The following is a 27989-nucleotide window of genomic DNA, read 5'->3' on the forward strand; positions in this document are numbered from 1 at the left end:
GATGGTACCTGAAGCCTGTTTAGAAACACTTCTAGCAATTAAAGGAAAAAAATCTTTCCGTCCTAAAGAGGGATGTGAGCAGCACATCTTATTTGGAAAACTATGTTGGGGCACCTGGGTGGCTCAGTCAGTTAAGCATCCAACTCGATTTTGGCTCAGGTCATGATCTCACAGTTCATGAGTTCGAGCCCCTACATCGGGCTCTACACTGATAGCATGGAGCCTGCTTGGAATTCTCTCTCTCTCCCTCTCTCTGCCCCTCCCGTGTGTTCTCTCTCAAAACAAACTTTAAAAAATAATTAAAAAAAAGAAAACTATGTTAATTCCTTACTCTAACATTCTGATCTTGACTATTCCACAACTATGATTAAGTGGAAAAACTTGCTAAGTGGAAAAGCTATGGAAAAAAGGGACTTGGTTTACACAAAATTACTGAAGTCCTGAGCCTTGGTTCCTTTGTCTATAAAATGGTAATACATCTTTTGTAGGGTTACTGTGATTGTTGAATAAATATTGTTTGCAAAGGGGTTGTTATATAGTGGTAGGTCCTCAATAAGTGGAAATTCCTTTTTTTTTTCATTTTTGGAAAGATGTTTGTTCTGACCAGCTATATTCCTTCATTGTAACTTTAAGGATTTGCCTAATACCTCATAATTCTAGAGTCCAATAGCCCAAGAACACTGTCTAGTTGTAGGGCAAATTGATGGCTGCTATCCATCCATTCCCTGCTTCCTAATAGTCACAGTTTTATTCAGGTATAATCCTAGATAAAATAGGGAATCCTGATTAGGTAAAGACAATCCCTGGCTAAATTGCAAACGGAGATGTGGCATTAGATGGCCTAACCAGACTAAAGGAAAGAATATACATACTCTGATTACAACTGGCAGCCATTTTGTGACCCCAAAAGGACTCAGCCAAAGATAAGCTGACACCAAGGATAACAGAATGAACTGTGAATAGAATGTTTGACTATCATTGAGTTGTTGATTGCAAAGTGTCTGGAATCACCCTGACAACTCATGAAAATAATAAACTTGCTTGTTGGGGCTCCTGGGTGGCTCAGTTTATTAAGCATCTGACTCTTGATTTCGGCTCAGGTCATGATCTCACAGCTATGAGATCAAGCCCTGCACTGGGCTCCACACTGGGCGTGGAGCCTGCTTAAGATTCTCTCTCTCTCTCTCTCTCTCTCTCTCTCTCTCTCTCTGAAATAAACATTTAAAAATAAGTAAACCTTGTTATTTAGTTTGAGTTCATTTTACTATTACTAAACAGCCAAAAGTTCTCTGAATAGTACATCTTACTAAATCTACAAAAAAAAAAAAAATGTTTACTGCCATTGTTTTTATTCTCATCTGCTTCATCCTTGAGGGCAAATTATTTTATTGTTATGTTGCATATTGCTTTATATAGATTCTAAGTCTTTGGGTTACCTTGCACCAACCTCTTTTGCATGCTTATATGCCTGGGCCCTTAAAACATATGCTTCTTTGTTCTGCGTGTCTTGCTTGAATTATTCATTAACTGGCTATTGGAGCTGCTTTTCTCTTTGGTAAGACTAGGCATTCTAAGGACATTCTTCTAAGCCAACACCTCACATAGCCTAACTGTTCATATGAACTTGATAATAAATACTATCTTTCCCACAAGCCTAACATACCTTTCTCTGATAACAGAAGTGGATGTGTTTCTTTTCTTTTTGAAAACCCCTAATATTACAAGTTTATCTATAAAGTTGCTGCTTGTTTGGCTAATGCCTCCAATCCTAACTTATTTAGAGGCAGAAATAACTGGAACCAGGTCTGATTACAAGCTTTAGCTACTATGACTCTTCTTGGTACTCTGTTATTCTCATGGCCCTGTTGTCTACAATCTTATAATGAAGAGTTTTATAAAAGAGAAAATATTTCAAACACATTAAGTGATTGATATAATTTTCTTCAAGGGAAGAAGGCATCTCCTTAGGTTGTCAGTCACATCAAGGGGAAAATGAAAACAAAAAGGGAAAGATTTAATGAGCCCCTCTAATAGTTTAAGCATTTGAAACTTCAGCATGTAAACTGACTTTAGATTCCAGAAATCTCATTTAAAGAAACACAGTACACCCTGGAAAATGCAATATGCAAAGCTGTTTAACATCAAATTTTTTTTTTTTTAACGTTTATTTATTTTTGAGACAGAGAGAGACAGAGCATGAATGGGGGAGGGTCAGAGAGAAGGAGACACAGAATCTAAAACAGGCTCCTGGCTCTGAGCTGTCAGCACAGAGCCCGACGCGGGGCTCAAACTCACAGACCGCGAGATCATGACCTGAGTCAAAGTCGGATGCTTAACCAACTGAGCCACCCAGGCGCCCCTGACATCAACAAATTTAAGAGTCCAAACTAAAAATAAAGTATAAAAAGATGCAAATATTTCTGTCAAAGTTTAATATTATATTTTGATTAAACTGAAGAATGTTCATAAGCTCTATGTTAGTACACTTAGCTTTAAGCTTATACATTTTAAACAAGAGAGGCGAGGTGATGTACATTTTTTATTCTGCATAGTTAATGTACAAAATATTCCCACTTCCCTTGAAAAACACTATAGTATCTAAAACAAACTTTGATGAACACTGAATGTTAAAAAATTTTATGACACTATATAAATTGAATAGAAGTGAACACAAATACATACTCTTTAATTTTTCAAAATGCTAAGAATATATCACAGCACTGATAATATGAAAAAAAATTTTGGATTCATTTTTAAATTCAAAATTCTTCTGGATGTTCTTCACTGAGGGGCCTTAGAGGTGAAAAGGTAATCAAGTTACCACCAAAGGAAATGTGTCTGCCATGATCTGGATGTCTCCTCTCCACCTGAGTGAATGTATTACCACAGTTTAGGCCTGGCTGGAGAATAAATTCAGAGAAGTCACTACATCACGTCTTTCACCAATTAAGTCTTCAACAATGCAATTTAATAGGTTAATTAATAACATAAATAACACGTTTTATATATAATAATACAATTATTACTAGCACAATGAATTTGCTACTTTCCAGTAGATCTAATTTCTTTTTTTTTTTTTAATTTTTTTAACGTTTATTTATTTTTGAGACAGAGAGAGACAGAGCATGAACGGGGGAGGGTCAGAGAGAGGGAGACACAGAATCTGAAACAGGCTCCAGGCTCCAAGCGGTCAGCACAGAGCCCGACGCGGGGCTCGAACTCACGGACCGCGAGATCATGACCTGAGCTGAAGTCGGCCGCTTAACCGACTGAGCCACCCAGGCGCCCCGGCAGTAGATCTAATTTCAATATATACTTTTTTAATTGAAGAGGTATATCAGGTATATATGCCTTAAAGGTGACTAGTAATATGTAAATGTACTTCAGCAGTATATGTAGGATGAATAAAATTAAGACCATATCTTAAGCCACTTACACAGATTCCACAAGTCCTAATCCATATAACTATACTTAATAGGCTTTTTACTAATGTGATCCTGCTAGAATCTGTTTCTTTTGTTCCCCCTTGAGCCCTATTTCAGGTTCAAGTGATGCTACAGACTAATAATCTGGGTCTATAAAAGGTGGACCTATAAAAATATAAAATAAAAAAAGTCTAAGTTCTAATATTTACGAAAGTGGAAAAGAATTCACAGGGAGACTAAATTCTAAAGTACTAAGATTTGGGGCGCCTGGGTGGCTCAGTCGGTTAAGCACCTGACTTTGGCTCAGGTCATGATCTCGCGGTCTGTGAGTTCGAGCCCCGCGTGGGGTCTGTGTTGACAGCTCGGAGCCTGGAGCCTGTTTCAGATTCTGTGTCTCCCTCTTTCTCCCTCCTCCCCCGCTCATGCTCTGTCTCTCTCTTCTCAAAAATAAACAAACGTTAAAAAAAAAAAAAAATAAGTACTAAGATTTATCAACAAGATAATATAGAAGATAGATAACTGTGAAGCACTTTTAATCATAGTATTAGTACAAAATGAAATATTATGATACATTAATTTCCAGATTTAATTATAATATCATATATGTCAGAACCAAGCATTCGGAGTTCATATCTGGGAACAGGATTATATCAGATTTGTATAAATTGGCCTTATGCTGAAATCCCTGACTCTAAGATCAAGAAAGCACCGAGTATGGGCCATAATGATACACTTCATTCTGCTGAGACGCAAGGCGGCACAGAAGCCTGAACATAAAGAGGGCATCTTTGAAAATAATGAAGGCCAACATATACAGAAGTCCTTAAGGAATTAGGGGCTTAAGGAAGCCAAGTATTTGCCAGGCTTCATGAGGTTAACAAAATTATTGTTCTTTTATCCTACATTTGCCTTAATGAATTTTTTATATTCTGAGATCAAAGATTAGTAAACCAAGACCATTTCCTGACCTATTTTAGCAGGTGGCCCTGGAAAATTTCAAGGTAAGGCTATAAACCAGGGTTGTCAACCTGGCTACACATTAGAATCACCTGATAATGGTCCTACTCCAGACTGTTGGAATAAAAATATCTGGGGGTAGGGCTGAAAACCAGTGCCATAAACACTTAGTAAGCAAGAAAGCACTCTTTCATTCATGCCAGTGACAGCATCATGAACATGAATCAGACAGCTCTGCCTAAAAAGGAATTTACAGTTCATAAGGGAAATAGATTCCCAAAATTATAATCCATTTCAGGAATATAATATATTCATATTACACTATTAATAAGAGATTAAATGTGTGCATTGTACACCTATATCTATATATATAAATCAACAGGGGAGAGATGAGAGCTTTTCTAGGAAGGCTTCACAGAAGGGTCAAGGTTTAAACTAGATACAGAGGCAAGAGGTCAGCAAAAGTAAAGGCTGGGGAGCCTCTAAACAGAATACAACATAAATATAGTAATCTAAAAGAATTAAAATGAAAATAACCAATGATAACTGAAGGTAGGATAGACATTATCTTCCTAACTATACATTTCTAAAGGCAGAAACCTTGCCTTATTTTTTCTTGCATCACTTAGAAACACCCAGCATAAGCCAAGCTACATATTAGATATCTAAGTATTAAGCCAGTTTGTCATAACAAATTTGAAACATAAATGTTTTGGGAAATAAATCTTCAGAATTTAGTATTAGAATATGCTATATTTTAAAGTATATAAACATGGATAACATGGATTTCACAGTACATGCAACAAAAACATGGAAATTTTAAACCAACTTTGCACATATACTGAAAAGTGAGTAGTACCATTTTATAAAACAAATCTAGAATATAAAGGAATTTTTCAAATTAAGTTGGAAAACTTACCGAATCAAGAAGATGGCATTCAGTAGTGAGACTTTTAGTATCAAACAGTACTGAAAAACAAAAAATAATTTTTAACTTTTAAAGAATATCCTCACAGTCAAGGGTTAGAAATGGACAACACCTGAAAAAGACAAAAAGTTCCATATATGAAATGCTATAACAAAAACATAGGTCATCTTATGCTGTGGCATTTTTTTTTTCCTTAATGTTTATTTAATTTTGAGAGAGAGAGACAGAACTTGAGCAGGGGAATGGCAGAGAGAAAGGGAGACACAGAATCTGAAGCAGGCTCCAGGCTCTAAGCTGTCAGCACAGAGACCAACGCAGGCTCGAACCCACGAACCATGAGATCATGACCTGAGCTGAAGTCCGATGCTTAACCGACTGAGCCACCCAGGTGCCCCAGTGCTATGGCATTTTTAAAAATGTACTTGAATTTTTTAGTAAAATTCTTATCCTTAAATTCAGTATAAAGAGTCTTCTACAAACAAATCTCACGATTGTGATATTAAAGGTACCACTGGGCGTCCAGGTTGGTGAATATCTGGAGATTCGGGGAGAGTGGTGCATTTGGAGGGTATAGAAGCTTTGTACCCTTTCCCCATACCTTGCCCTATGCATCTCTTTCACATGGCTATTCCTGAGTTACATCCTTTTATAATAAACAGGTAATAAACCAAAGTTTAGGGGATTAAAAAAAACAAGGTACCTGAAAGATGCTAGCTGGAGTACATTAAATGTCTGGCCAAGGTTATGTTTATTTTGCTTTAGGCCCCAGCCAGAAAAACACCATTGAGTAGCAGATGAAAACAGCAGGTGAAACTATCGCACATTATACTATAACAAAAATACAAGAGCCATTTCGTATTGCAGAACAATCATAACAAAGTAGATAGGAAAAAGGCAATATGGAAGAAAAATAGGGCATTCTGAAGAAAGGTTTGAGGATGTGCGTTGAAAAGGACGTGAAGTAAAAAAATAATAAACTTCAGGGAATTTCTCTGAGTCTGCACAAACAATGAAGACTGCAAATAGGTCTGATGCAAAATGCTACTTAGTTCCAACATGGATTAGTTTTTAATAGGTCTACTTCAAAAGGTTTGAGGTGTAGAGTGGGATTCTACAACACATACTAATTCTCATAAGGTATTTACTATGAATGTCCAGTTTTTCAACACTTATTCTTAGAAACTGGTACCCTGAAGTATTTATGATAATCTGTGTATTAGTCCAAATTCATTTATTTAACAAAGTGTCATCTAAATATATTTAAAAGACCTCACCTGACTGAGAAATTTTAGTTTCCTCTTCCTGTAAGATATTATTTTGTGATGCTGTATTTTTTTCAGGGCTGCTCATTAAAACATCCTGTGCTGTAACCGAAGAATTTAGTTCCATTCTTTCCACATCATCTGAAATTTCTTCCTTTTTGTTATCATTAATATCATCTCTCACTTCACCAGCAGGTAGAGGCAAACTCATTCTTTCACTGGGTAAACGATCCATCTCAAAGCTTATCTTGTTTGTACCCTGGAAGTAAAAAAATACTTTTACATTTAATTACCAAAAATTGGAACAAATAGAAAAAGTTTTGTTGCTATTCAAAATAAAAACAGAAGAATGACATTTGGAACATAGGCTAAAGAACATTGTAAATCCCACTATGTTGCTTCTTGAACAATTAGTTCAAAGAATATTATAGCAACAGTGTGATTGAAGTAAACTTTCTCAGCAAGTGTCCATGATACTCCAATTTAGTGACTGGCAAACATTTTTTTGTGCAGGGCCAGATGATAAGTATGTTAGGCTTTGTGAACCACAGAATCTCTGCCACAACTACTCAACTCTACCGCTGTACTGTGAAAGTAGCCAGATATAATATGTAAGTGTGGTTGGGTTATAATAAAACTTTATTTACAATAATAATTTTGATGGCAGTTAAAGAACACAAAATGGCACTATAGTTTCAAACAAGCCAAAGGTCTTTAAAACAAGAATTATCATTTTATATGACTGATATAGATTTAGATTTCCAGAATGGAAATTCTGGGAGTGGTTTACAGAGTTACTATACATAATGACATAAACTGCTATCTACTACACTGGAATCGAACTTACATAATTTACTTCGATTAAATCTTGTAATCCAGGACACGGAGTATCTTCTATGCTGTTCCAAAAAAAAAAGAAAAAAGCAGCACTGTAATCAGATAATTAAACACACTGCTATCTTTTTACTTGTGTTTGATATTGTCCCTCATGAGTCAAAGATGGATCCGGTCCAAGATCAGACCTGGTCCAAATAGGCTAGTTGTGGACCACAGCTACAAGCAGGATGGCCACAAAAACCAGAAAGCTCACAGCCGGTTACCATGCTGTTCAGTCCACCAGCAATCTTTTGAACCTGTCAAATCCAGAGCTATACACATACTAGAGAAAGGTTAGAATAAAGCCAACTCCTGGGAGTGTGGAAGCAACAACTCAGTTACCTATAGCTGGAGCTGGCTACATTCACTTGTTTGCTACAGCATAATATATTCCAATCTCAAAGTTCATAACTTGTATTCATTAGAAATATCTGTCTCAACCTCTTGCAAGTCATTTTTTAAAAAAAAAATCCTATTTTTCCAGTTTTCAACTTCACCTCACAAAGTTGTTTATGTGTAAGTTGCTCTTTCAGGATTATTTTTGGGAATTAAGTAAAAGATTTTTTAAAGAGTACTTGAATTATCACTTAAATACAATGATGGACCTTCTCAGCACAAGATTAAAATATGTTCCATGAAATATTTAAGAGCAAAACTTTCACTTGTTTCCTCTACTTCAATTCGTAGGTGTTCTTTATTTTACTTTTTTGACAGCCTTCTCTGCTGTGATGGCTAAGTATTCAATGCTATCCCGTCTCCAGATTAATAATAAATCCAATAGTCCTCTCTTGGCTCCAGATGATAATTTTATTTCCTACTTACCTTAAAGTATCTTTTTTTCCTATCAGATTTCTGGTATCTTTATGTTCCACCAACAAGGACTATATAGATAATTTTCATGCATTTGTAGCAGAAAGAATACAGGGAGCATCCAATTTTACCAATTATAAGCTGAATTTGGGTAAGTTACTAACTTTTCAAGTTACTAACTTGAAAAATGGAGATCTAATACCTCACAGGGTTGTTTTGAGAATTAAATGAGATAATACATGTTAATAACCTAGAACCATGTCTAGCCCATAATTCTTCAGTACACATTAGCTCTCCCTTATTTATGCTCTGTTATCTGTCAAGATAGCAATCTCAAGGTACTTTCTATAGAAAGTACAAAAGTGCTTACCTCTCAAGGACCCTGTAGGGAGGCATCAAACACTGCTGTTTTGTAAATGATGAAAATGAAGCTAAGTGAGTTAACTTATCCCAAAGTTTCACAGCTAGTATGTATGCCATAGAGCTGGTTTTGAGCTCAGATTTATCAAGCACCAAAGCCACAATGTGTTTAACACCAAAGGACACTGTATTGTTTCCTTTCTTCTTAGTTCTGCAGAATTTATTCTGCTCATCTAAATATAACCAATTACCGATCAGAAATTGTAAGCCTTAGTTCCCTCATTTAGGAAACAGAAGTAGTTTCTATATGTCACAGGGTCATTGTGAAATCTAATAAAAAATACAGGTCTTGCATATTTTACCAGGTTAACAATCTGAAATGATATTTAATGTCAGCATCTGTTGTAGTCTAGATAATAACACATGAAGGAATACCTGTTTTTAGGAATAGCTGAAAGCAAAGTCTCCTTATCAACATGTCCACATGTGGTACTTGAAGGATCAGGATTCTGTGGTGACACAGTTTGTCTCAGAACGCCCATCTTAGACCTGTTCTCAGACACAGCTTTGCTGACAGACTTAGGTGTCCTAAGTCTTTGAGAAAGACGTTCAGAAGAGATAGAAAGTCCTAGAAGATGAAAGAAATCATCTCAATACCAAAAAGTTCCTTCATTCACTTTTCATTACAACAAGGAAGACAGTGCAAGTTCTTCCTATTACCCTACCAACTAGCCTCCTCCTCCAGTAAAATGTCTGTTAAAGACAAATGCCTGGGACTTTCGGTTAAAGATAGTACTGAACACACACATTAGATTCTGTTTCTTCTTGACATCCCACTACTTGACGCAGTAACAGAGATCATCTTAAAAGGCAAAATGTCACAAGGACAAAGAATCTTTTTTTTTTTTTTTTTAAACTCAGTGGCTTTTTAAACCTGAAATACAATTTTCCAGGACAAAGGGAACTAAAAGAGAGACAACGATAGTCAGAAAAATTCAGAAGCTGTAATGTAGATGAGTGAGTAGGATATTACTTACTAGACCCAAGAAAATAAATCCTAAGTCACAGTCAGGAAAGAGGAGAATCAACCCAATTTATACCATAACACCCCTCAAAACAACTGGTGGCCTCAAGTATCTCTGAAAGCAGAGATGAAAATGGAGCTAAAAACAGGAAAAACAAAGTCAGTTTATAGAACAAGTGGAATCCTTTCCTTATTCTGCACAGGTAGTCAACATGCTCCTTGCCACCACCCAAACCAGAAAAAGAGAGGGTTATTTCCTGAAAAAGGTGGAACAGAAGGTCTCTGAGTTAGGGGATACCAGGTAAGGTTGAGATGGGGACTACGTGGAAAAAGGGGATCTGGTGAGTATTTACAAACTATTGAGACATTCAGTTTTTTCCTCCCACCTGGCCCCTGAAAGGCTGGTAGCCAGAATTCTATCTTCTAGGCAGCAGACTGAAAGAGTCTTCTCTGGGGAATCTGACTAGCACATGAGAACAGACTTCAATATAGTGATGTGTAGGGTCCCAGTGTTATGGTACAGCTAAATCACATGACAGTAAAGACCACATCACCCAAGTGCTGCTGTGCAGAGACCCACTCTTAACCACAAGCAGGCAGTCAATGATCGCCAGACACCCAAGGAAAGCCTCTAATATGAGAGATGGAAACCAAAACCAAACAGACAATGGGCACCTGGGTGGCTCAGTCAGTTAAGCACCCGACTTTGGTTCAGGTCATGATCTTGTAGCTGGTAGGTTCCAGCCCCACATCGGGCTCTGTGCTGACAGCTCAGAGTTTGGAGCTGCTTCAGATTCTGTGTCTCCCTCTCTTTCTGCCCCTCCCCTGCTCATACTGTTTCTCTCTTTCTCTCTAAAAAATAAATCATAAAAAAAAAAAAAAAACAAAACCAAAACCCAAACCAAAAGAAAACACCCCAAACAGACAAAAGTATCTTGGAACAAATACTGACTCTACAGGGGAATGAAAACATAAAAGCTATCATTAACATCCTCAGAAAGGTAAGACAATACACTTACCAAACCAGTACAGAATGTTATAAAATGGAACATTCCGAGAATGAGAAAGAGCTCTTGGGAATTTAAACCATGAGAGGAAAACAAGACAAAACAAAGCATACCACCATGAAAGCCAATATGAAAGTTGAGGAAATCCAGGAAGTAGAAAATGGCAAGTACAGGAAAAATTATAAAAATAGCCTATTTCCCAGGAAAAAAATAAAATAGGTATTTCTGAAAGAAAGATCCAAGATAACCAAGGAGAGTAAATCATAGGAACAATTCAAGAAAAAAAAAATCTATATCTTGTTCAGAGAGAGGGCTTCAAACAACTCCAGATTCTAAGACTCCTATAAGAACTAAAAGTGGTTGTCCCTAGGGAGAAACAAATGGGATGAGAGGGGCTTTTGGGGGGACTTCTGTTCTGTAACAGGCCTCATATGAACTAAGTGCTCTGTAAATAAAACTCAATTTTAACAAGATAGTGTTGGGCCATGAACCTTAATCTCCCCAGTCAGAAGGGCCACACTGGGTCCATGAAAGAACAGACAGTGATGAGTTCATAGTAATGGAAACTAGTAGGATCCTCAGGAAGTTAGTGGCAAGGAGCCACGTTACTAGCAGGAGGCAATTCCTCCTGCCAGTGGAAGTGAAGCTGCTTAGAGTGGAAGCTGCTAGTGGAAGTGAAGCTGCTTAGAGTAAAGCAAACAAGCCAGACCACACCAGGTATGATACCTAAATTGACAGGAAGATTATAATATACTTGAGGTGATAAATTTACATTTTAATGTAAATATCAGATAACAGCTCAAGCTTATTTTCAGAAAACTTCCCAGTAGACACAGTGAAATAGGGAAAAAAAACATCCCTTCAGCTGATTAGTACTTGAAGAGGACTTGGACCCTTTCTCCCTGAAAACAAACATCTATGGGCACCTGGGTGGCTCAGTCAGTTAAGCATCCAACTCTTGATTTCAGCTCAAGTCATGATCTCAGGGTTGTGAAACTGAGCCTCATGTAGGGCTCTGCACTGACAGTGAGGGGCTGGCTTGGGATTCTCTCTCTCTCTCTCTCTCTGCCCCTCTCCTGCTCTCTCTCTCTCTTTCAAAATAAACATTAAAACAAACATCTAGCACTTAAAGCACTGATAAAGTTTCTACTGAGATTTACAGATTACTTCAGCTATGACCTCTCGTTACATGATGTATATATAAATAATTCCAATCTAGATATATAAATTCAATCTAATAAAGATAGCCTATGGGGCGATTGGGTGGCTCAACTGGTTGAGCAACCGACTCTTGATTTAGGCTCAGGTCATGATCTCACAGCTAGTGAGTTTGAGCCCTGCATCTGGCTCCGTGCTAACAGCGCAGAGCCTGCTTGGGATTCTCTCTCATTCTCTCTCTCCCTCCTGTGCTCACACATTCTGTCTCTCTCTCTCAAAATAAAGAAACTTACAGAAGACCATGGGGGAGGGGAAGGAAAAAAAAAAGTTAGAGAGGGAGAGAGCCAAACCATAAGAGACTCTTAAAAACTGAGAATAAACTGAGGGTTGATGGGGGGTGGGAGGGAGGGATGGGTGGCATTGAGGAAGGCACCTGTTGGGATGAGCACTGGGTGTTGTATGGAAACCAATTTGACAATAAATTTCATATTAAAAAAAAAAAGTTTAAAGATAGCCTATGAAAAATAGCTATTGGGGGTGCCTGGGTGGTTCAGTCCATTGAGTGACTGACTTTGGCTCAGGTCATGATCTCACAGTTCATGAGTTCAAGCCACACTGTCAGTGTGGAGCCTGCCTGGGATTCTCTCTCTCTCCCCCTCTTTCTGCCCCTCCCCCACTCACATGAGAATGCTTTCTCTCTCTAATAAATAAAAACTTAAAAAAAATAGCTATTAAAAATTGTAAAAGAAAATTATAAGATCAGAGTTAGAAATCAGTTAGAAAATCATAAGAATGTTTTCTTAAAGTATTAATAGCTGGTTTCACTGGAATGCTTTTAAATTAGGAAATTAGTACATTTATTGTATTTCATAAAATCTGAGCAAAAGTTTTAATACAAATGAAAATTAAACCAAACCCACTTTCCAATGAAGCACACACAGTTGTGCTTCATTTTAAAGCACAACTAAAGAAGTATGATGATTTTAATGCCTAAGATGCTTTGCATCTTAAATTCTAATCCAACTAACCTGAAGAAAATCACCTAACTTCTCATGTTTTTATCATGTCCCTTACCACTTGGGATCCTGTGACCTACTCCACAGGATTGTGGGGTTAAGTGGTAATAACTGATGTGAAATCACTTAGGAAACACAAAATCCATTTTAGAAGATTGGTCACATTTAAAGTAATCTAATCATACACATCACAATGTGCCTTGCATGGGTTTGTGAGAGCATAGTCTATCTTCCACACCCACAGAGAGTTTATAGGCCTTCGTGTGAAAACTACTTTATACCTCTTATACAAGCTCCCATCTAACCCAAATATTTCTCTCAAGGAGTCTTAGCAAAAAATCTAACCTGAGAAGGATTTAACGGGACTTTCAATTCTGAAAAATCCAGCATCAAACACTATTGTATCAACTTCCTTTGGCATTACAGAGGCCGCTGCCTCCACATGTTCTTCCTTCTTCATTCTCTCTCTCATTGCATTTTTTATGGCAGCTAGGCGATTTCTAGCTGCAATTCTTCCATCATCCTCTTTGGATTTACTTGCTACACCTGAGACAACTTTTTTCTGCAAAGAGAAATTATGACATTTATTAAAGCTACTCATTATCATCTTACAAGAAAAACAAAGCACGCATAGCTATTTAACACATTTGGGGTGCCTGGGTGGCTCAGTCAGTTGAGCCCCGGACTCTTGATTTCGGCTCTGGTGCCAGGGGTCAAAAGGTAAAGGACAAAGTCCCTGCTCTCGAGGAGTTCACAGCTTAAGGGAAGGGCTCGATGTGGACATTAAAAAGAATAAATGTCATGATACAGACAAAATCAGACAACTGTAAGAGAATACCAGGCTATCACCTAAATCAATCCTAAGAGTCATCCAGAAAGGTTATAGGAAGTAGCACTGAGCTGGAATCACAGTTAGCCAGGCTACAAGACCAGGCGAAGAAAGGGTTGGAACGTGCAAGAAATAGCATGTTTGCAAAGCCAGAAGTGAAAGAAAGCATAGCAGAGTTGGGAGGTAACAACAGATAGATTTTAAAATACCTTGCATGTAACCATTTTAAAGAGCCACATTTATACAGAGGACAAAGAAATAGAGTTTATAGATGACTTTTTTTTTTTTTAACCAGTTCTTTTTTTTTTTTTTTTTTTCAACGTTTTTATTTATTTTTGGGACAGAGAGAGACAGAGCATGAACGGGGGAGGGGCAGAGAGAGAGGGAGACACAGAATCGGAAACAGGCTCCAGGCTCCGAGCCATCAGCCCAGAGCCTGACGCGGGGCTCGAACTCACGGACCACGAGATCGTGACCTGGCTGAAGTCGGACGCTTAACTGACTGCGCCACCCAGGCGCCCCCCCTATCGATGACTTTTAATCAGGAGATTAACATTATCGGCTTTGTGTTTCAAAAGGTCATTCTGTCTATAGCCTGGATAATGGAGAACTGACTGGAGGTTACAAGTGAGTTAGGAAGGAGACTATTGCACTGATACTGGGTAAAGATGATAGTAATTAGATTAAGGAGGAGGAATGGAAAAGCCATGAATGGCTTCAAGAGATATGTTAAGGGGGAGAACTGAGAGGACTTAGCAATCTATTGGATGTGTGGAGGGTAGAGATGGTGAAATAGAGAAAGGACTAAAGAAGATACCTCAGACACCTGGTGGGAATATCGTTCTCTGAGACAGAAATATCAATGTGTGTGCAGATGACTTCAGTTTGGGACTTTTTTTTTTTTAATCGTTTTAATGTTTATTTTTGAGAGAGAGAGACACACACACAGAGTGCAAATGGGGGAGGGGCAGAGAGAGAGGCACAGAATCTGAAGCAGGCTGCAGGCTCTGAGCTGTCAGCCCCGATGTGGGGCTCAAACCCATGAACCGTGAGATCATGACCTGAGCTGAAGTCGGACGCTTAAGTGACTGAATCACCCAGGTGCCCCGAGGTATACTGATTTCAAGTTTTATGGAGTCAGGATATATAGAGGTAGAGCTTAGCAGTACATTGGTTTGAAATACAGATTTGGGACTCATCACAGGATGGGGAAGATTGCACAGAAAAAATGTGGAAGGAAAGAAGAGAGTTGAGGTAGGTATAAGAGTATCACAAACATTTAAGGGATAAATGGAAAAACAAACATACAAACATGACTGAAAATGGGCACAGAGACAGGAGGAAAAATTAGAATATAATTTCAAGAAAGAGGGAATCAACTGTATTTAATCCTGCAGAAGGATTAGATTTTATAATTAAGTAAGTGTCTAATAACTCAGCAACTAGAGAATCAATACCCCTGGTGATAACTGTTCTAGAGGCATCAAGAAGGGTGAAGTTGACTTGCAGTGAGTTGGAGAGAGAAGTGAGGACCAAAACAGTAACCGCAGAGTACAGACAACTTTTCCAGGAAACTTATCTGTGATTCGGAGATGGGAACATCACAGGTTTAAGGGTTTTTTAATGTAAGCAAAGCTAAGACTCTCAAACATGTCTAAAAAACTGATGGAAAAGAGAGAGGAAGAGAGGAAAAAAAGGCTAATTGATGGAGTGACAGATCGATGAATAAGTAAGAGGGAAGAGGATCAAAGTATAGGTATTAATTTTACTTTATTTGTTTGTAATCTTAATAGTAGCCTGTAAAATAGAGTAAGAGGAGAGAGACACCTGGTGATAAGGGACAGAATTACAAGGCTCTGATATAACGCTATCTGCAGCACTGATGATGTTCATGTTTCCAGGACTGAGTACTCAATAAGAAATACCCATGGTAGCTTCAAGTTGTCCCAGCATTCTTCACTGTTTAGCAGTTTGAAATTCATTCAATTAATTTAGTCACTGTCCTCAGCGTCCTTGTCATGAGACTTCATTAGTCAAATAATTTGGTAATAAATTCTTTTAAATTCTTATTTATTTATTTTTGAGAGAGACAGAGAGAGCATGTACACGTGTGCGAATACGAGCAGGGGAGGGGCAGAGAGAAAGGGAGAGAGAGTCCCAAGCAGGTTCCACACTCAGCTTGGAGTCTGACGGGACTTGATCTCATGACCATGAGATCATGACCTGAGCTGAAATCAAGGGTTGGACACTTAACAGACTAAGCCATCCAGGTACCCCTGTAACAGGTTCTTTTAATACTCTACTATCTTAAGTCCCTAAGATAGGATTTAAAACAGACATTTTATTTGGGTTACATAAGAATAAAGTACTAAACTAGAAACCTAATTCTATAACCAAAGGTATTCTTCTAAAATATAAAGAGGGGTGCCTGGGTAGCTCAGTTGGTTAAGCACATCTGACTCTTGATTTCGGCTCAGGTCGAATCTCAGATCTCATGGTGGTGAGATCGAGCCCCTCGTTGGGCTCTGCACTGGGCATACAGCCAGCTTGGAATTCTCTCTCTCCCTCTCTCTCCCTGCCCCTCCCCCGCTTGTGCACATGTGCATGCACACACTCTCTCTCAAAAAAAAACCCAACTAAATAAAAATAAAATATAAAGAAACACTGGCAATGCTCTAAGGTGGTTTGAGAAGTATCCATTTGACCAGAAACTCTGAGTTCAAAACATTACTAGAAAAAAAAAGTACTACAAATAGAGAAGAATGGAATCTTTCATGTTAACAAAGCAAATTTTAGAGAAAATAGGAAAATTTACAAGATAAAGCATAGGGAAGAAGACAGATGTTCTAAAGAGCCATTGTCCCTCTTTCCTATTTAAAAACCATTTCATTTTGAAATAGAGCACACAATTGGGGCACCTGGGTGGCTCAGTCGGTTAAGCGGCCGACATCGGCTCAGGTCATGATCTCGCGGTCTGTGAGTTCGAGCCCCGCGTCGGCTCTGTGTTGACAGCTCGGAGCCTGGAGCCTGTTTCAGATTCTGTGTCTCCCTCTCTCTCTGACCCTCCCCCATTCATGCTCTGTCTCTCTCTGTCTCAAAAATAAATAAACGTTTAAAAAAATTTAAAAAAAAGTTAAAAAAAAAAAAAGAAATAGAGCACACAAAAGAATATATAAAAACAAAGAGGTGGCATAGCCTACTGATTAAGAACATGGATTCTGGAAAGAGAAGCGTGGCCGTGAAACATAGCTCCGCATTTGGCAAGTGATTTAATCTTTCTGGACGTGAGGTTTCTCAACTGTAGCTTGGGGAGAACAGAGCCTACTTCACAGGACTGTTGTGATGATTAAATGAGCTTATACACATAAAATACATAGAACAATACTTGGCACACACTAAGCATTATATCAATTATGCAGTACTCCTGTTATTATTAGAACAAAATGGATGTTTTACAACAAAATGTACAGTTTGAAGTGTAAAACAAACATGCAGCGGTGCCTGAATGGCTCATTCAGTTGAGTGGCCAACTCTTGATTTCAGCTCAGGTCATGATCTCACAGTATGTGGGTTTGAGCACCGCATCTAGTTCTGTGCTGACAGTAAGGACCTTGCCTGGGATTCTCTCTCCTTCTCTCTCTGCCCCTTCCCCAATCATGCTGTCTTGCTCTCTCTCTCTAAATAACAAATAAACTTTAAAAATATATTTAAAACAAACAAACATGCATATACCCACTATTTGGTAACTTAGAAGCCCTTTGCGTGTCCCCATTCAATTATAGCCCCTACCTCCTGCCCTCCAGAAAGAATTTAGTGTTTAGCTGAATTTAAGATCTGGCTGATTTAGAATTTAGCTGAATTTCATTGCTTCTTCAAAGGCAATCCAGACGTTGTATGTAATATATGGAACTTCACTGGTAAAAAGATGAAAAATCTGAAGCTAAATGTTTTTAAAGTTGAAAAATAAAAATTCATTAAAGTAGAAGAATCTATGTTAGAAATTTGGATATAAAACCCACACACTTACCCGAAAGACTTTTTTGTTTGTATTATTATTGTTCTGCCATCCAGATTCCTCAAGTTTAGTCAAATTGTTGAATTTTTGGTTTACATCTTCTATCTGTTAGTAAATAAAGCACATGTTTATCAGATTAATCCTAACTTTATTAAAATGAAAAACCAGTGAACTGAAGCTTCAAAAAATTGAGAATGGTGAGTTGGACTGATGGCATATAAAATTAGACGAAGCCATCCTCAATTTAGTATTCAAATTAAGAATTCTTATGGTAAAATTGTTATTTGTGCTTTGACAAACTTCCAAAATCTACAGAAAAGATGTCAAATATGAAGAACCCTCCTAATTTATTTTTGACCATTAAAATGTAGGAGGGATATCCTAGATGTTTGTTTCCTAAACTATACAATGTGAACACGATATGTCTTTTTCTTTTTTTTAAACACAATGTCTTTTGCAAATACTTTCAGTCTGTGGCTTGCCTTCTCATTCTCTTGACAGAATCTTATTTTAAAAGATAGATGTAATATACCTACTAGCAGGATAAGAATGTATGATCCTTATCCTTCTGGTATGGTCCTCATCTCAACTAGTTATCTAAAGTGGCGCCTTCTGTGCACCACTTTAGGGAAGATCAGAACAAGCCTTCCTGCATTCCGGTCAAGGCTTACGTTCTTACATTAACCTCCATGGGGCCTAGAAAATGTAGCCCCAAGAGAGGTCATTGTATAGGCGTGGACAAGATGCAGGGCCAAAGATGGAGTCAGTGTTGTCAATGTATGATTCCCATCTTTCTGGTACTTCCAGTCTCCTCCAAAGAGGAAACCATTGTTAATAATTTAGTAAACATGCTTCAAACCCCCTATTATGCATTTATACACATGCATACTCTCAATTTCTCTCTCCTGAAAAAATGTAAATGTCAAAAAGATTCAGGATTACACTATGACCAACTGATGTTCAACAATGTGTCAGTGTAATCCAATGAGGAAAGGATAGTATTTTCAACAACAGTGCTGGGGAAATTGGATATACACAAGAAAAAAGATGAATTTAAACTCTTACTTATATCATACACAAAATGAACTCCAAATGAATCAAATACCTAACTGTAGAGCTAGAACTACACTTTTAGAAAAAAACATAAGAAAATCTTTGTGAGCCGACATTTGGCAAAAAAAGAGTTCTTAGACATGGTGTCAAAAATCACAACATAGAAGAAAAAAGTTGACAAGTTGAATATCATCAAAATTAAAAACATTTACACTTCAAAAGACACCATTAAGAAAATTAAGACAAGCTACAAAGTGGGGGAAAATATTTGCAAATAATATTTCTGATAAAAGACTTGTCTTCAGAATATACAAAGAACAGTTAGAACTCAATAACAAAAAGACAAACAAAATGGCCAAAAGATTTGAACAGAAATTTCACCACAGAAGACATTTAAATGGCTAACAAACACATGAAAATATAATTATCATAATTCATTAGGGAAATACAAATCAAAACTACAACAAATACTTCGTACCCACTAGGATGGTTCCACTAGACAGACAGTAACAAGTCTAGTCAGGATGTGGAGACATAGGAAAACTCATACATTGTTGGCAGGAAAGTAAAATATTACAATCACTTTGGCAAACAGTATGGCAGTTTCTTAAAAGTCAAACATAAATTTACTATATGTCCTAGCAATATCTAGATATTTACCTCAAGAGAAATGAAAACTTATGTCCACACTAAGATTTGTATGTGAATATTCAAAGAAGATATTCATAATCACCAAAGTAGAAACAATCCAAGTGTCCTTCAACTGGTGAATAGAGAATGGTGTATTTACCCAAAGAACTACTACTCAGCAATGAAAAGGAACGAAGTACAGATACATCGCACAACATGGAAGAACCTCAAAAACATCATGCTAAGTGAAAGAAGCCATATATGAAAGACTACATATGGTATTATTTTACTTAATATGAAGTGTCCAGAAACGGCAAATCTATGGAGTAAGTTGCTTGGGGCTGGGAGTGGGAATGGGGATTCACTTGCATACAGGAAAGAAAGGTCTTTTAATGCTGAAAATATTCTACACTTGGATTGTGGTGACGGATGCACAACTCTGCAAATTTACTGAAAATCATTGAACTGTGCATTCAGAACTGGTAAGTTTTATGATATTAAACTTCAGAAAAGCTCTTAAAGGAAAAAAAAAAAAAGGTCCCAGAAGGCAACTTGAAGAGGCTCCCAATGGCCAAAGCTGGGAAATGAGTATCAACAGATACTCAATATAAACAATATAAACACATCAAATACCTTCAAATCTATCAATTATTAATATTAAAAAACAAAATTAATTGGTTACCATTGAATGATGCTAGTGAAACAGCTCATTATCAAAACTGGAAAATATATAAAAACTGGTCATAAAGCAATACTTAACATCACCATGACTACCTCAACACTATTCACGTCAGGGCCATACAGCAATGGACATTATCTTTCCTTCACTTTTTCTCTACTCTGAATACTGTTTTTGCTTTTCATTTGCTTGGTTTTTATGTATCTATCATCAATTCACCTCTAAATTTTATAAAAACCTCCTCTGAATACAATTTAAAAAGCAAACAGGGGAGCCTGTGTGGCTCGGTCAGTTGAGCATCCAACTCTGGATTTCAGCTCAGGTCATGATCCCAGGGTCACGTGATGGAGCCCTGCTCAGCCTGGAGCCTGCTTGGGATTCTCTCAATTTCTCCCTCTGCCCCTCTCCCACTTGTCTTTTTTCACTCTCTCTAAAAATAAAAAATAAGTGAAAAAGCTAGCAAACAAATCAGGTATTATATATTTAGCTCAATCTCACACAGACCAATCTCACAGGGACCAGGTCCTCCTGCTCTAATCTCAACCACTGCTTCGTAAACTACACACCTCACCACAACTCAGCCCCAATTCCCTTACCCCTTTCTGACACTCAGTCCCACCTCCTCCCATTTCTTGGTTTACTCCATCATTTTTGTGAGGTACATTCTCACTTGGTTTTCTAAGAAAGAGAACATGGGAGGTAAAATTTGAGACTGTGTGTGTCTAAAAAGTGCCTTTTCACCCTCACATATGATTGGTTGGGTACAAAACTCCAAGTTGGAACTTATTTTCCCTCAGAAGTTTGAGGGCATTGTTTTCTCAGCTTTCAGTGTTGCTGTTGAGAAATCCAAGGCTATTCTGATTCTTGATCCTTTGTATAAGACTTGTTTTCCCTCTCTGGAAGTTTCTAGATTTTTCTCTTCATCCCTAAAGTTGTACAATCATATTTAATAATGTGCATTGGTGTGGGCTTACTTTGATTCACAATGCTAGATACTCAATGGCTCCCTTCGATCTGGAATTCAGGTCCTCCAGTTTGGGAAAAAAATTTCAACTATTTCATTGGTTATTTCCTCTCCATTATTTTTTCTGTTCTCTTTTTCTGGAATTCCTATTATTTAGATATTATACTTCCTAGACCAGTCCACTTAATCTTCTTATCTACTTATCTTATTCAATCTCTGCTACTTTACATCTCTCTCTTTGATCTATTTTATGGGAGAGCTTAACTTCATATTCCATCTTTCTACTGAATCTTACATTTCTGCTCTCACAGTTTTTAACTTCAAAGAATAATTTTGTTGTTCTCTGAATGTTTAAGTCGGTTAAGCGTCCGACTTCAGCTCAGGTCACGATCTCGCAGTCCGTGAGTTCGAGCCCCGCGTCGGGCTCTGGGCTGATGGCTCAGAGCCTGGAGCCTGCTTCTGATTCTGTCTCCCTCTCTCTCTGCCCCTCCCCCATTCATGCTCTGTCTCTCTCTGTCTCAAAAATAAATAAAACGTTAAAAAAAATTAAAAAAAAAAAAAACACAGATGAAACATCTGTTCCCTTTGAGAATATTAACACTTGCATGTAAAAGTTCTTTTCTGGGGTGCCTGGGTGGCTCAGTCAGGTAAGTGGCTGACTTCGGCTCAAGTCATGATCTCAAGGTTTGTGAGTTCAAGCTCTGCATTGGGCTCTGTGCTGACAGCTAAGAGCCTGGAGTCTGCTTCAGATTCTGTGTCTCCCTCTCTCTCTGCCCTTCCCCTGCTTGTGCCCAGTCTTTCTGTCTCTTTCAAAACAAATAAACATTAAAAAAAAAAAAAGTCATTTTCTCCTTGTATTGTCTTCCTTCATCCAAAAAGTTTTTGTATTTCCTTCATCCAAAAAGTTTTCTTCCTGAGAAGAAACTTGCTTTTGACTTTTTTCTTTTTTTCAGATTCAAGGCTGTCCTCAAATGTCTAATGACTTTTGGCTACTGGTTCCTGAAATAATATTTTGTATGTACATCTATAAAATAAGTCAAGAAGCTAGAAAGTGTCATCTCCTCCCATGCTTTTCCTGATCTTCCTAGTGATTCCCTCCACTATAGCACTTTGTACATTAGATTAGAATTATATCCTGTGTCTGACTCACTAATAAACTACAAGCTTCTCTGGGAGAGAGAATGTGCCTTATTTTTCAACTTCTGGTATAATGCCTGGCACACAGTTAGAACTCAATAACTGCTAGATGATCTGAATTAGTAAGGATGAGATTTGCTCATTTTTCTAAAGTGCAGAATCATTACAGTCTAAACAACATTCCAAACTATCCAGAAATCATCCTGACAACACAAGGAAGAAGTAGACATCATTTATAAAATTTAGACAGTACTTTAATTTTTTTTCATGTTTATTTATTTTTGAGAGAGAGGGAGCGCACATGAGTGAACACGAGCGGGGGGAGGGGCAGAGAGAGAGGGAGACACAGAATCCCAGGCAGGCTCCAGGCTCTGAGCTGTTAGCACAGAGCCTGACACAGCGCTTGAACCCACAAACTGCAAGATCATGACCTGAGCCGAAGTCGGCTGACTCAGTTAACTGACTGAGCCACCTAGGTCCCCCTAGACAGTACTTTACAATTTATAAAGATGCTGTCTGATATCTCATTTAACATTATTGATACCTAAAAAGCAGTTCCATTACCCCCATTTTATTATTGTTAACCTCTTTTTTTTAGTGTTTATTCACTTTTGAGATACAGAAAGACAGAGCACAAGTGGGGAAGGGCCAGAAAGAGAGGGAGACACAGAATCCGAAGCAGGCTCCAGGCTCCAAGCTGTCAGCACAGAGCCCAATGTGGGGCTTGAACTCACAAACTGTGAGATCATGACCTGAGCTGAAATCAGATGCTTAACCGACTAAGCTACCCAGGCACCCCAACCTCATTTTTTAATCTCATTTTTTTAAATGTTTATTTTATTTTTGAGAAAGAGAGCACAAGCAAGGGAGGGGCAGAGACAGAGGGGGAGAAAGGATCCTAAGCAGGCTCTGTGCTAACAGCAGAGGAGCCCGATGCGGGCCTTGAACTCATGAACCATGAGATCATGACCTGAGCCAAAATAGGAGGCTCAACTGACTGAGCCACCCAGGTGCTCCAACCTCATTTTCAAAAAGATCAGGCTCAGAGTTAATATAATGAAAATGCTTGACCACGTACCTGAAAACTAACCATATCCCAAAATCCATCCAGATCTGTACAGGTCGTCTCCTTCTCACCTCGTTTGTATTCACAATTGTCCACCAGCCCTTCAAACTGCTTGAACCTTTCCTTCATAAGGAGTCTTGTTTGCCCAACTGCTGTGCGAATAAGATCTTTAGCTAGAGGAAAGATGAGGTTTTTAAAAGTTAAAAGACAAAAAAAAAAAACTAGACCTATATTGCCAGCCCACCAAATAAGGCCTCACCATAAATTTCAAAATTTTTAACTTAATGCAAAACAAAAAACAGCACTGCAAAACTCTGTCTTACAAATACTGAGCATTAACTGCCTGCTTCAATTCCTGCTAAAAATCAGCAATATTCATTCTCATACATACCGCTGCACAATAAATGGCATTTTACCTCTACTTGTATTTAATAAGAATTCAGCCTCAAACAACTCATCACACAACAGTAACCACGAAGGGCTTCACATTGACAGAACACAAATGACTTTTTTCTAAACAGCTTCCCCAAATAAGTCAAATTAAGGAATTTTTCTGAAAATCTGTTCCATATTGATTTAGGTAGTGATTTCCATATTGATTATTGATTTGGGATTATTTTCATTCAGAAAATATTTTTGTTTAATTAAACAATACCAGTTACAGATGTCACTCATAGTTATATAAAAAATATCTAATAATAAGCAAATGTCTAATTTCCAGGAATAATCAATATTCCAATTCCTTGTATCTCTTAAGTCATGTATCAATTTAGCACAGAGATATTAGCAAATGTATGTTGAGATATAAAAAATTCCTGCTGTTTTGAATAACAATGTAACTATGAAGTTGGACACTAGATCTTTATGTTTCAGATAAATGTGTAACTATATTTAAAAACACAAAACTAAAACATAAAAAAAATATAAACGTTCCCTCACCATCATCTGGAATGTCCAATTCAAGCTTCCTGTCCCACTCCAAGCAGTGCGAAGTTAATTTCTCAGTTTCTGACTGAAGAATATTTCTAAAATTATGATATACATTTGTTTTACAAATGTTTCTCATACTAATATCTAAGTATTTGCATTATGACACACATAACATTAGAAAGGTGTAAAAGATAGGCATGATGTTAATTTTTCAGCGTTGATGCTGATTTTATGAATTGTGATACATTAAATCCATAAATACAAGTTGATACCCTATGTCCATCTTTCTACACCTAGAACTTATGCAAATGGGTTAGTGCCAAGAGCCCACTTTTCACACTACACTATTATTTCCAACTTCTTCTGTTCTTATTTTTCAGAGACTTCACAGAAATAATCAGATGTTCTTTATCTCTGTTATTAGTTCTCTGTTATTGCCCATGGAATGAAGACCAACTCAACTCTCAAGAGTAAGCTGAAGCCAAACACTGTAAGTATGGAATTACAGTTATAAGGCCCTACAGGTTCTCTGTAATTAGTAGGCTTTGCTTGCCACTCCAAAGGCAGTGGTTCTCAACAGGGGTCAATTTTGTATCCACCTCCTCCCCCACCCCGCCCTCCCCGGACATATTTGACACTGTCTAGAGGCATTTTTGTCATGAACTGGAGGGGCACTACTGGCCAAGGATGTTACCAAACAATCTGGAATGCAGAAGATGGTCCCCATGAGAATTATCTAGTCTAAAATGTCAATAGTGCCAAGGTTAAGAAACTGGTCTAAGGTGATTGTAATCTGTTTCTTTATAAAAAGCATCCTAGCAGGAGAAACTGAGGATAGTTTTTGTTTCCTAGAAGAAAAATTTAGCTGTTTATATCTAATAGCATGACAGAGAATGACTTAATTTATGAGAAAGGAGACCTGACTTAGATCTGATGTTATTAAGTTGGGTAAATTGCTCATTGTCTCAATGTCTCACAGTTGAAAACACAACGGATTAGCTAAATCTCTAAAATTCATTACAGTTCTAAAATCTCAAGCTCTAAAAATAATTGAAGTGGCTTTCAAACACATAAAAAGAAACTTGTTAATAATAGAATAAATAAGCATTAAAACTGCAGCAAGATAGTATCTTACCTACTTATCTACTTGATTGGCAAAGCTCAAAAAATTGTTAATCTTATGTTGAAAAAGGTATGAGAATGTCCTTGCTGCATTTACTCAAGAAAAACAGCATTGGGGTGCCTGGGTGGCTCAGTCGGTTGGGCGTCCGACTTCAGCTCAGGTCATGATCTTGCACTTCATGGGTTCGAGCCCCGCATCAGGCTCTGTGCTGACAGCTCAGAGCCTGGAGCCTGCTTTGGATTCTGTGTCTCCCTCTCTCTCTGCCCCTCCCCTGCTCATGCTCTGTCTCTGTCTCAAAAATAAATAAAACACTAAAAAAAAAAAAAGAAAGAAAAGAAAAACAGCATGTACATAAGCATGTTGTGCTCATGCCTGCGTGTGGATTATAATTTGGAAAATTTGAATACTGACTGGATATTTTATGACATTAAGTAATTATTATTATTACATTAAGCACAATAAATATTACGGTTAATGTTAACATGAGTTTTCAACTTTGAAAAATACCTACAGAAATATTAATGGGTGAGGTGATATGATTATTTGGGATTTTCTTAAAACATCTTGAGTCAGAAGCATATGTAAATATGAAACAAGATTGACCCTGAGTGATGAGTACAAGGGAGTTCAGTGTACTGTTCCCTGTACTTTCATATGTTTTAAATTTTCCACAATAAAAAGTTTAAAAAAAAAAAAAAAAAAGAAGAGCATGTAATTATTTCCTGTGTGATGTGGAATGTTGGGGCCTTTCTCCAAATGCAGTCCACTAATTTGTTTCCAAGGCCTGTTAAGTGACATGGTTGAGTTTCCCCAAAAGGATGTTAATTTTCACTCTTCACAGATGGAAAAACATAATCCTACTTCATGACTTAGTAGGCCAAAGAGCTTCCTACCATCTCCCACTAACCTTCCTTTGTAAACTAAAGGTTAACTCCGTTTCTTTGTTGAGGGTGTAAACAGTATGAGAAAATAGGAATTCCCATAACTTGCTGAAAGGAATGTAAATTGAGGTTGTTATATATTTTCACATGAGAGAATTGGAATGCATACAAGGTTGTTCCTTGCAGCCTTGATTGTATTAGTAATGGACTGACCTCAGTGTAAATAATGAGCAACAGCAATTTACTATTAAGTAAATAGTGGTACATCACATACTGGATACTATATGGTCATTAAACACACACACACACACACACACACACACACACACACACACACACAAACACACACAAACAACACAAACAACATGAGTAAGCTCTTTAAGTATTAAAATGGAATGTCTCCCACAATGAACATTAAATGAAAGCAGAATAGTAAACTACTGTGTATATTAAAAAGGGGAAAAAATACATATGCTTGTCTACGTATATGTTATCTATCTCTCTGAAAGTTTTCATAAAACATAAGTAACACTGGCCTCCATGGAAGATTAACCATGGGGTTAGAAGACAGTTGAGAAAGGGCTTCTCACTTGTACCTTTTTCTACCTTTTGAACTAGGAACCACATGAATTAAAGTACCAGCTACTGAAAACATAATTAAAAAATTTTTTTCTTAATGTTTATTTACTTTTGAGAGAAAGACAGAGTGTGAGTGGGGGAAGGACAGAGAGAGAAGGAGAAACAGAATCTGAATCAGGCTCCAGGCTCTGAGCTGTGGCCACAGAGCCTAATGTGGGACTTGAACTCACAGACCATGAGATCTTGACCTGAGCCGAAGTCGGATGCTTAACTGACTGAGCCACCCAGGACGCCCCCATAATTAAAATTTAAAAGATAAATAAAAATCACTAAGAGTTTAATTCATCTATTATATAAAGGTTAAAATAGTTTAATTTGGGTGTTAAATATCTAGACATTAATGCAAACATTTTACACTAGGAACAAAATGGACAAACCTGAAATATGGCACATCATGTTGTGGCTGAGATACCTGATCTTCATTTATTTCAAGTGACGGGACTTCTTTTGTTGGGAGGCCATTTGAATTTTTAGTAGTTTCATCTTTATTTAAGACATGTTCTACAAAGAAAACACCACAGGTAAATTTCAAAGCAGCAGTTTTTCTAAAATGCCATCCCCTACAAAAGACAAAATTTTAGAATCCTTCAATTTTTTCATTGTTGAACTTTAACATTTTATTTCTGCTTCAATGATTTCATTTATCACATCTCCTCTCAAGTGTCTTGACATTTTCATCTCTTCAAATTTGCATTTCCCCCCTTCTCTCAGTCTGCATTCCTCATTCCAATTCTCTATCTGGATGTCTTTCCCCAGGTTTCCCATCTCTTCTGACTCTGTGTGGCTCTAAACAAATCTCTGATAAATCATAGTCCAGACGGTAAGTAACAATTTAATTAAAATACCATACCTTTATTCCAAACTGTGAGAGAACCCAAAGGACACTGCAGTTTATTTGAATCTTGATGTACTATCTTCGCAGAGGAAGTTTTACACTTTTGGGCCAGAATTTCTTTTGTTGGTTCTTGAGTCTTAGCACTAAAAGCAATAGCAAAAATACACTTTATGAAGCATGAACGCTACATATCTAATTGAAGTATTTCAAAATTACATTGCTTTTTAAAAACCTGGGATAAAATAAAAATATTTATTTTTATTTTATTTTAAATATTTATTTTTGAGAGAGCACAGCATGAGTGGGGCAGAGAGAGGGGGACAGAGGATACGAAACAGAGTCTGCAGTGATAGCAGCAAGCCCCATGTGGGCTCGAACTCACTGA

General features: G+C 37.5%; 1 protein-coding gene across 3 annotated transcripts in view; it reads right to left on the reverse strand.

Moving 5' to 3' along the window:
• Positions 1-2526: 2526 nt before the first annotated feature.
• The window catches only part of DLGAP5 (DLG associated protein 5), a 40218-nt gene continuing 14755 nt past the window's right edge, over positions 2527-27989 (reverse strand). Inside the window, exons 9-19 of one of the 3 annotated variants that reach the window (XM_043556218.1) lie at positions 27620-27747; positions 27147-27270; positions 24136-24221; positions 23209-23369; positions 17680-17772; positions 13169-13385; positions 9054-9246; positions 7420-7471; positions 6585-6831; positions 5302-5351; positions 2527-2900 (exon numbers count right to left, since the gene is read on the reverse strand). In XM_043556218.1, the coding sequence (XP_043412153.1) occupies positions 2760-2900; positions 5302-5351; positions 6585-6831; positions 7420-7471; positions 9054-9246; positions 13169-13385; positions 17680-17772; positions 23209-23369; positions 24136-24221; positions 27147-27270; positions 27620-27747 (1492 nt within the window). In that variant the 3' untranslated portion in view covers positions 2527-2759. The remainder of the gene's footprint in view (positions 2901-5301; positions 5352-6584; positions 6832-7419; positions 7472-9053; positions 9247-13168; positions 13386-17679; positions 17773-23208; positions 23370-24135; positions 24222-27146; positions 27271-27619; positions 27748-27989) is intronic. The other 2 variants (XM_043556219.1, XM_043556220.1) reach the window with 2 other exon arrangements.

The sequence above is a fragment of the Prionailurus bengalensis genome, chromosome B3 (genome assembly GCF_016509475.1).
Source record: "Prionailurus bengalensis isolate Pbe53 chromosome B3, Fcat_Pben_1.1_paternal_pri, whole genome shotgun sequence".
Classification (NCBI taxonomy): Eukaryota; Metazoa; Chordata; class Mammalia; order Carnivora; family Felidae; genus Prionailurus; species Prionailurus bengalensis.